At 32.4% G+C, this 10,750-nt stretch overlaps 1 protein-coding gene across 1 annotated transcript; it reads left to right on the top strand.

The window, feature by feature from the left end:
• The first annotated feature begins 9,091 nt into the window (after positions 1 to 9,091).
• On the top strand, positions 9,092 to 10,401 carry LOC114174967 (auxin-induced protein 22E). The gene is made up of 4 exons (XM_028059704.1): positions 9,092 to 9,402; positions 9,496 to 9,701; positions 9,829 to 9,928; positions 10,055 to 10,401. Exons 1-4 carry the CDS (start codon positions 9,170 to 9,172, stop codon positions 10,125 to 10,127), a joined length of 612 nt encoding a protein of 203 aa, XP_027915505.1. The 5' UTR covers positions 9,092 to 9,169; the 3' UTR covers positions 10,128 to 10,401.
• Positions 10,402 to 10,750: the final 349 nt, after the last annotated feature.

Here is a 10,750-nt window from a genome sequence, read left to right as displayed (position 1 = left end):
GCGTGGTGCCCATTAATACAAGGACGCATGGTGCGTCCTGTCTTTTTAATCCAACATTTTTTAGGGAATGGGTTTCTGACACGTGGAGGAATGTGTGAGCTGGACTTTTCTGTTCATGCTGCTCTTCATGACGACAACGTGATGTTATCTTCCTATGATTGTTCAGTGGAAGAACCGGAAGTGGACACCCCATGTTGCTTGCTTACACCACTTCATTTCTTTATTCATCCTAGGGTTTCGTCATTTCACACACTCACTCACTCACTCACTCCCTTTACGCCTTTTTTTCCATTCTAAATTATTCTTCTGCTTTTCTTCCTGTTTCCCTTCTCAACTCACTTAACTATACCTTTTATAATACTCTTCTTTGCATGCACACACACGCAACATGGATTATTCCATACACCAGTCACTTAACTGTTCATTGAATTGTGATTCCCTTTTTTCATCGTTAGAGGTGAACACCACTGTTCATCTTTGGGTTTAGCCACCGTTATTATTGGCCTTAGATCGATAATCCACCTAGGATCGATAAAAAAGATTCCAAACTCAAGGACTACTCGCTTCCCAAGTGGACTCTTACGTGGATGCATGCGTGAGAAAAAGGACTTGTAATATATTTTACCATCAATAATCAGGAATAGACACATACTAACTCCATATTAATTAAACTCCCTATTCATTCTATGCAGTTAATTCACACAGTGTAATTAATAATTTAAACCTATTCACTATTTATCTAGAGTTGTCAATCAGAGTAACCATACATAGTTAAATCAACCTACATTACTGAAAGTGACGATACTTCACCACTGGTGGTGACAAGAAGATTTTTTGTTTCCAACGTTTTGTTCAGCATGCCTCTATATATAATTAAGCCGAACCCTTTCATTTTTCTCCATCAATATCTATAGCTCGGTAATTATCAAACTTAACCAGTTGGTTCTTTGTGAGGCAGGCATGTTGCCTATTAAGATAACCATATTGTTCAGTGTAGAGAAACAAATAAAACATACAATAAACATCAATAAAAAAATGAAAGACATGTGTGTGGTCATCAATTTATTAGCACTTAATACGATATTTGATGTACATAATTATTACAAGTAAAAGTACTCAATCGCACTTTATAGACAACAGACTAATTTTTTGCTGGGATGTGCCCTTATGTATGTGCTAAAGGAGGTTCATGGTGAAAAAAAAAAAAACATATATATAAATGAAGGTGTGCAATTATTTGACAGGAACAGTTAACTGTTTGTTGTTACTGTGTGTATACATAAAGATTTGAGGTTTGATCGGAGAGGTTTTACTTGAGAATTGCACGCACACATGGTGGCCACGTCCATGTTGCCCCAATTGTCTTCTTCTTTCAACATCTGGGATTGTCAAACTGGACAGTGAGAAAAGAAACTGAAAAGATTGTGTCCAAGATTATGTTAGAGACCTTCTGATCGTGGTGTTGATATTCGAGTCAGGTTAAGAAGTTTCAGACACCCAAATCTTGTTTTGGCAATGGCTTTTAATTTGTGGGATGACTGTGATCCTCATTCACGCAAGTTGAGGGACATCATTTCAAAACAAACCCATTTTGTTATTCAGAGTCTTCTAAATTATCAAGTAGAACCAATATATTAAAGTTCTTATAACTATAATTTCAAAATTTGTTTCTTCTACTTACAGAAAGTTTTCTTTATTAGGTGCAACCTAACATGTTACTATGAACTCTTTTTTAAACGTTACGAATTATATATATGATACGATTTAGAATTTATCATATTTTATTTAAATATCTGCACCACACCTATATATAGGTTTAGTGTACTAAACATGCAAGTTTTATATTCGATTAACCAAAGAGTTTGAACCGTTTTTAGGTTATTCTCTCTTTTTTCCCGTTGCATTGCAAGTTTTCGTATATATATATTTTAAAAGTTGGAATGTTCGTATAGTTTGGAAATCATTATTGAATCCCTACAAACTTAAAAGATGGGTTTAGTCCGAAATTTATCGTATCATGAAAATGGGAGGTGATGGTCAAACATGTGAGGTTTCATAAAAATGGAAGAATATGAATTAGGAAATTGTAGAAGATGAATACCAAAAATGGTGTAAGAGGTGATTTGAGATGAGTTTGCTCTTTTCCCACTTCGCTCTAATTGGGTATAGGAATAAGAGTGGGACCAATATATGTCACATAGTCATGTGGTAAGATTCATCGGAAAGAATTGTTAGGTCCCACGGAAGTGGCCATGTGGGTTTGTTGGCCTTATGTAGTCCTAGGTGTCAAACCCTATCCCATGTGCGCCGCTGTAGGGCACCCCACTCACTCTCTCTCTCTCTCTATCCTTTACCTTTTAACCCTTCTGTTTATTCCTATGTACATTTTCTTATTTTACCATTTACAAATAAGAGACACAACAATATAGGGACAAGAGTAATGCTTCGTGTAAATGGGGAAAAAGTTGCACTGTTATGAAACATTTCCCTCACAGTATATAACTTCTTATCCTCAAAATTATAGGCCTTCTTCACCATCCCATAATTATCCATGCTCATATAAAATAAACCACTTTTTCCCATATCTTAGAATCATTTACCATAAATTTATCTTATGTAATTCTGACAACAATTCCATATTCGTGTTCCTACCCCCTTGCCGGACATTGAAAATTTTCGCATCCCCAAAGAGAAACCATGGTACTTACTGGTCACTGTCTAATATAAATAATAGTTTACATTAATTATCTTTTGTATTTCAATAATGTATTAAACTATTTGAATACATTATAAATCATAAATTCATATAATTTTGATATAGCATTTAATTTGGAGAGGAGGAGTTACATCGTACCATCAGTGGTCATTATAGAACAATGATTTATTTTCCTTTTGTTCTGTTGAAATAAATTTGCAAGGAGGACTATATATGAGATATGGTAGATTAATACACTGGGCGGTGGTTAACATTTATATATAATTAACATATATATATATATATATATATATATATATATATATATATATATATGATATCATACCCAATTTTTTTTTTTAAAAAAATGTTTTTTTAAAGAAAAAGAGATTAGACCCAGATAGGGTTCTCGTTTCAGGGGGTTGGGGGCTATCTAGGAACAGAAAAAAAAATCAAAAAGAGATTGCAATCAAGACATAGCATTAAAAATTATTGGCATTTGGTGGTGCAGAGAGAGAGAGAGATCCTAAACCATGATCAAAATATTTTGGCGATATATAATTAATTAGTTTGTTTTGAATGCGTAAAAAGTTGTTCCTTTTCTTGGATCTTGCGTGATCTGAGATCCAATATTGTGCTTTCTTGAGCTCCATGACCAAGTGCAAATTCGATTCCATGTTTACCAAAAGTGTACACACCACCTTAACCATTTTCAACATCGGAACCCCCTTGGTACTAAGAATCTGAGATTTTTGTTTTGTCAATGTTTCACATTCAGTTTGTGTCAGTTCTGCACATGACATTGGCGTAGGGTTAGCTAGCTACGGTCGACTTTAATGTGTTGCGTGAATTTAGCTGTAATGTGAGTTACATTGTTCACTAGCTTAGGTAGACCCAGTATTTCTCAGACATAAATCACATGAATTTGGCCTTCCACAAATTACAGTTGCACCATGTCACTTCTTCCCCTTCGTCATCAAAAACACTATCTCATAACCTAAGTTACTGTCTGTTTCACTACTACTACTAAATCTTCTTACCACATTTCCTGTCCTTCCACTACAATGAATATTAACACACAACTCGATATTACAATCAGTTTTTTATATACATTTTTTCAATTTAGATTCATATGATAATATTAATTTATTTATTATGTTTTTAAAAAAAATTATATATTTTTCAATATGCATATATCTGTATGTTATGTATTGTATAATTTCTATCGTAAAATATAAGCTGGAGAAAAGTGTGCGTTATCCTTTCACTAGAAGGTCTTAAATGGCGAGACGAGGTGAAGGCTAGAAGTAAGGGACAACGATTCAATCCAGCAAATACAAATTGCTTTTGTGAATTGACTTTGTTGTAAGTTTGAAGCCTCTCGCAAAGATCAATAAATTCCCCATTGTTCTTAGTAGAATGACAACACAGATATTTCAATTATTTCATTTGTAATGTTTAGCCCGAATTAGAAATAAATTATGGGCCGCTGTTTCCAATACAAGTAAATTCAATTACACACATATAGAAAAGTAAACAAAAGATAAAGTGAAACTACAATTATTTATTGAAATTAAAGAGATTGATGCAAAAGAAAAAAGTTAAACGATAGATAATGTAATTTATCAAAAAACTAGGAGAAACATAAAATGATGTGAAATAAAGTACAAAAAGTGTTGATGGACTCAACTTTTGTTTTTACTTTATTTTCATTTCAACCCATAAATTCTTATTTCCAACTACAGAATACTACATAAAAATATTTTCTTTAAGTGATTGATGGAGACTAGCTATCAGTTTCATTTTAGCAGGTTTCATTTGTCAACCACTTTCTTTTAATCTAAACTTGAAATATAGATTTTACTTAAAAACATTGTTTTCAGTTTCATTAAACCATGTAGATGTTGATGATGATGAACAATAATTTTATGCAGTAGATAAATGGAATATTGAACATGATGACAGTAGATGAGTAAAATAGAAGTAAAAGTGTGAAGAAGAAAGGGTGAAGCATTGGTTTGAATCAGAATGACGTAGCAATGGCATGGCCCTTGATCATGGCTGCGAAACTGGGGGACCAACATTTTTAATTTCTGTGTCTCTGAAAGTGATTTTTTTTCTTTATTATTGTATCGTCAACCTTAATATCCTACTTCTACATGGATCAGAAACTGCCACATTTTGGTTGTCGGTTTGACAAAATATGTGATTTCAACCATCTAAGTTAGTCAAACCCAACATTCACCAAGAACACTACGTTAAGCCATGTTACAAGTTAATGCAAAATAACTTGCTAGTTACGCATTAAGATTTGGTGTATTCATTTTGGGATTCTCAATCTTTAATCCCTATTATTAAAAGGAAAAGATTATTAATATTGAATGCAATGTGTGTACAGATTAAATAGTATCAGATTGTTATAGTAAATTTATCTAATTCTCTCAACTTTATACATAAATATTAAAAGAGTTAAGTATTTATTTTTTTCTTAAGTTTTAGAGAAAATTAAAATTAGTCTTTTTAAAAAAAAATAGTTCAATTTAGTTCTTCAATACTAAAAATGAAGTTCCAAACGTGTTTTGTGATAGATTTAATTTGTTACATCATTCAACACATTTTTGCTTTAATATTAAATAAAAAATGCGTTTAAAAACTCAAATAAACTTATAAAATTTGATTAAAAAAACAAAATTCATACATTTTTAAAGTTGATAGACTAAATTGGATTAAATTTTGAAAGATAAATTAATTTTGATTTTTACATAAAATTAAAAGATGAAAAACATATTTAATCCCTATTAAAAAAAAGTTAAATAATGGTAACTTATTCGTGATTGCTTTCACATACTTATAATCATACTGATTAAATAATTTGTTAACATATTTCTTAACTAAATAAATAAATAAAATGAACCGATGATAGGCTTGTATAAAAAAGATATCTATTTAATGTGTAACTTAACTTTTATATTTTATTTAATGCGCGAGATAAAATAGATAATAAAGAATGGATAAATAAGGAAGAAATATATTTTTGTATAGGTAATCTTATCGATAAAATCTATAAATAAAACTTATTAGTAAAATTAGTCATTGATCGACTTTCTTAAAAATATTTATCGGAAAAATAGATGTCAAATTTTTTGTTAAATTTGGAAAAATATATTAAAAACCACTGAAAGAATGAGAAGAAGAAGATGAAGAAGAAGAGAAGGAAGCTATAGGAAGAGAAAGAGGAGTTAGAAGAGAACCATGAGATAATAGTTATATATATATATATATATATATATATATATATATATATATATATATATATATATATATATATATATATATATATATATATATATATATATATATATATATATATATATATATATATATATATAAATTTATAATTACTAGTGAACTATAATAGTCAATAATTATCTATCTATTTTTTTTAATTGTCGATAAAATTTATCGATAAACACTTTATCAACAATTTTTTGAATATCGCTTTTCTGTAAAAAATTGTTATAAATAAAATGTAGCTATTACTTACAAATTTTGCTATCAGTAGTTATGTTTCTTCTTGTAACGACACTTTTACGAAAGGAAAAGCTTCTAAAATTATTTCCGTTGAAAAATAGTTCATAGATTTTTTGTATCAATTAAAAATATAAAATATATATATATATATATATATATATATATATATATATATATATATATATTATTTTATGAATATATATATATGTTTTTTTTATATATTGCAAATTTTTTACAAAGTTATATAAATCTTAAAGTAATATATATGTTGTTATAGAAATTGAAGAAAAATATATTAAAATTTTAAGAAAAGTACAATAATATTTAAAACTATTAGTACCAATGTTAGTTTTTTTTTTTTTTTGAGTTAAAATTTTATGTTGGAAAAAATATATTTAGAAAGAAAAACTCTTAGAAGTTGTTAAGCATGATGCAGGCTGAAGGATGCATTGTATTTTGGATTTTTAATGTTAAATTTAACCAACTTATGATGAACATCAAGTGATTTTGTATTTAGAACGTGGACCCATGAAAGTCTAAGTGAATATTGCTATGCAAAAGTTTTGATTAGTTAAGAAGGTATATTCAATTATAAGGAGATATCTTTGTAATTTGAATAACTGAAGGAAAACTTGGCACAATATAATCCCTTCATCAAGATTCTTAACACGGTTTAAATTGGATTTGAGCTAAATCTATAAACAGTATTACTCCTGATGAAATTTGAAAGAAAAGTTGTAATATAAAGGAGAATTAAAGTTAAAGAGAAAAGTAATTAAAGATGATTTGTGAATGATTAAAAAATGGAGTTTGGAAAGAGCACGTTAAGTTTAACGGTGCAGCGGCAATGAGAGGTGGAGTTATATTACATCCTTGCTTAATTGTGTGTGCTAGCTGTTGCTGAGAGATATCTCAAAAAGAAGGTGCATTCATAGCATTTCATGCCCTCTGTGTGGCCCAAACAATCAATCACATTCAATGCTTTCGCATCCTGGGGAACAACCAACCAACAAACAACGCTGTAAGAGTGGGGACTACCTTTTTAATTTAATTTAATTTAATTAATCTAATTTAACTATTGGGCCTTCTTCCTTCACTACCTCCTTTAACATCAAAACAAAAAGGCTTCAATCTTATCACCCACGTGTGGCTCAAGGCCCACATTATACATCGCCATCAAAATTAAATACATCGCTCGTGTGTGTTTTCATAAAACGCCACATAGCCACGCTACATGCCACAACTATGCTTCCAAATTCAACTTCTTTAATCACCGCCTTTTCCAATTCCACAACCCTAATTTATCACTACAACTACAAAAACAAACTCACCCTTCTACATATCTTTTGCTATCAAGTCTTGGGTGCTGTGATTTCGTTTTAAAAAAATGCTTCTGCATGTAGCGTCAGACTTTTGCGTATATCCCTGTTCGCCACTGTTTAACCTTTTTGCTAGCAAACCTAACATCTATGTTGCATGCGTGTATGTGAGTAGGTTTTGAGACCTTTCATAATGCTTTAACTTGTTGCGTGGTCCAACCAATAACCGCCTTCTGTTGTGTCTAGCTTTTTCCTGAAGCTGCGCAAATTAATGTCAAGAAAGGGAACTGTTCATGAACCCTAATATCCTCTCTCTTGCTGGGACTTCGATACGTCTATCACTCAACTACATACATTTTTCCTGCACTATCATCCAACCCTAATAAATTCATGTTCATAAATGCTATAAATTAAGATTTATAAATATTGAGCGTGTAACAATATACTGATTATTATAATCCCCAGAAAATACTGTACTTTATACTACATGCTTGTAGAATTTCATAAAGTAACATGTAAAACTTTCTATTTATCGGGTGAGTCACCATCTAAATGGCAATTAATCAAAGTAATAAAATTTTACGTCCTTTTACTATATCATTTTTTTGTGTGTGTGAACTCTATAAAGTAGCTTATTCGCTTACTGTGTTTGGTATTTTCATATCAGATACGTCTTCAGTGTCAAATATACACTTAATTGGTGTAAGTAGTAGACATATTTGATTTTGATGAGGATTAGGATTGGATTACATGGCAGCATATCTATCAAACGAGGATGCAATGTTGAGAATTGACCTAATCCACTGGAATTTCAAAGGATGCTATATATTGTAGATTAAGCATATATTATTTATTTAAGTAATGTTAAAAAGGAAATTGCAGTTGGAGAATGTAGAGATAGCATGAACGGGGAGGAAGGAAGGAGGAGTTGAGCATAGCACATGCAAATCCCACGTGGCACGCACCCACTGGCCAACATCCACATGGTCATGCCCATCCCATCAAGGACACCCAAGTGGGTCCCACACCCCTGTCACATGGATTTGTTCTACACAGATCCAACGCTCCCGAAACCACTCCCAAAAGCCCACAGCATCTGAGCCGTCGGTTGCTGGTCCACGTTTGTCACTGTCATTGGCTGTGTTTGTTGCCCCGCTGTCCCCTCCCATTTCGACAACCTGCTTTTTCCTGTCCTTCATGTGACAGACAGTCACATCTGTCATCCGCTTCGACCGTGTGGAGTGGGCCCCACGCTCCCATTGATGCCTTGTCAATCTGTGATTGGTGGTGAAAAGAGCGTGTCACAGAAGAGACATGGTCGGTTAGGTTATCGTCCCTCGCTATGCGCAATTCATGCACCATGAGCATAAATGAGCTACATTTATCGTCCCTCACTAACACGTTCCTATAAAATTGACGAGCCACCACCTACTAACTCATGCACCACATCTTTTTTCAATCTTCAATCAATCTCTTCCTACCTCTATTTATATATATATATACATATCTCTCTCTCCTTCTCATAACTCAGAATTTATCAGTTTTTGGACTGGGAATTGAAGTTGTTCATTGACATTTATAACACATATCGTGTGAACCAGTGAAGTAACTGAGATCGAATTCAATGGGGAGCTATGAAACTGAGCTGAATCTTAGCGCCACAGAGTTGAGGTTGGGATTGCCCGGGACTGATGAACCTCAAGAGAAACGTCCATGCAGTGGCTCTGTTATCAGAAGCAGCAACAAGAGATCTTCACAAGAATTGGAAGAGTCCAGGTGCAAAAGCAACGTTAACTCTGATACTTCGGATTCCACAACCACAAGTGATCACGACCAAGACAGTGTCCAACCTGCAAAGTAAGCTACTTATATATTTATATTTATTTTTTTATGTATATATGTAAATATAAGGAATGAAAATTAATGATGAATAAAATGAATGGATGACAGAGTACAAGTAGTGGGATGGCCACCAATTAGATCTTTTAGGAAGAACAGTCTGCAACAGAAGAAGGTGGAGCAGGGCGATGGAACTGGAATGTACGTAAAAGTCAGCATGGCTGGTGCACCTTACTTGAGGAAGATAGATCTCAAGGTTTACACAAGCTACCCAGAACTCCTCAAGGCCTTGCAAAATTTGTTCAAGTGCACATTTGGTAAGAACCAGCAACAACAGATAACTTTTTTTTTTCCAATTGATTTAGCAGAAAGAAAAATAGAAGTTGATGAGATATATGGAATCTTGAGCTAATGAATAACGATCCATGGTTAATTTTGATCCAGGTGAATACTCAGAAAGGGAAGGATACAACGGATCTGAATACGCTCCTACTTATGAAGACAAGGATGGTGACTGGATGCTGGTTGGAGATGTTCCATGGAAGTAAGTGTTTTGTTCTATTTCTTTCTTTCGTTTTATATTCATTTAATAGTTTTTATCATAGCTTATACTACGTTTTTTGTTGTATATTCGGCATCTCATAAGGTGTTTTGGTTTCATTAATTGCAGCATGTTTGTATCCTCCTGCAAGAGGCTGAGAATAATCAAAGGATCAGAGGCAAAGGGGCTGGGTTGTTTATGAGACAAAATTTGTAAAGGAAAAAGAGGATAATGATGAGGTCTTCAAAGACAATACCCTTTCTGTTGTGATTATGAGAAGAGAACTCATACATAGTTTATCAGAAAAAAATAGACTGATGTTTTATGTATACATTATTTTTCCTTTATTGATTTCAACAGAGGCGGCTTTGAGGTCTGCTTCTTTATATATGTAGTCTTATAAAAAAGTTCAACCGAAATGGAAAAAAAATAGAAAGAGAAAGAAAATATAAGAAAAGCTAATGTTGTATTGTACAGATCGAGAATATAATAATAATCTCATTTTGTCCTAGTAAGATATGTTTACGGGGGAGAAGTTATTCTTCTGATAGGGCTATGTATCTTTCCGTTTGATTTTAGGTTGTAAATTCAGGAAATTTTGATTTTGTTTATGTTTTGAAAGTTTGAGGATAATTACTCGACTTTGGATGAGCACGAAAAAAAAGGTGCTGTTTAAACACGAGTCAAATATTCCATAAGAATATTGAGAACTCCACCACCATTGTGAGTGGATGAGCACGAACATGAGATAGATTTCAAGTCAAACGATTATAATTCTCTGTCCCAATATGTCAATTACTTAACGGCATGCTTTTTTATAAACCT

This window comes from Vigna unguiculata, chromosome 1 (genome assembly GCF_004118075.2).
Source record: "Vigna unguiculata cultivar IT97K-499-35 chromosome 1, ASM411807v1, whole genome shotgun sequence".
NCBI lineage: Eukaryota > Viridiplantae > Streptophyta > Magnoliopsida > Fabales > Fabaceae > Vigna > Vigna unguiculata.
Note: the sequence above shows the minus strand (reverse complement) of the source record. Positions and strands in the feature narration are given on the sequence as shown.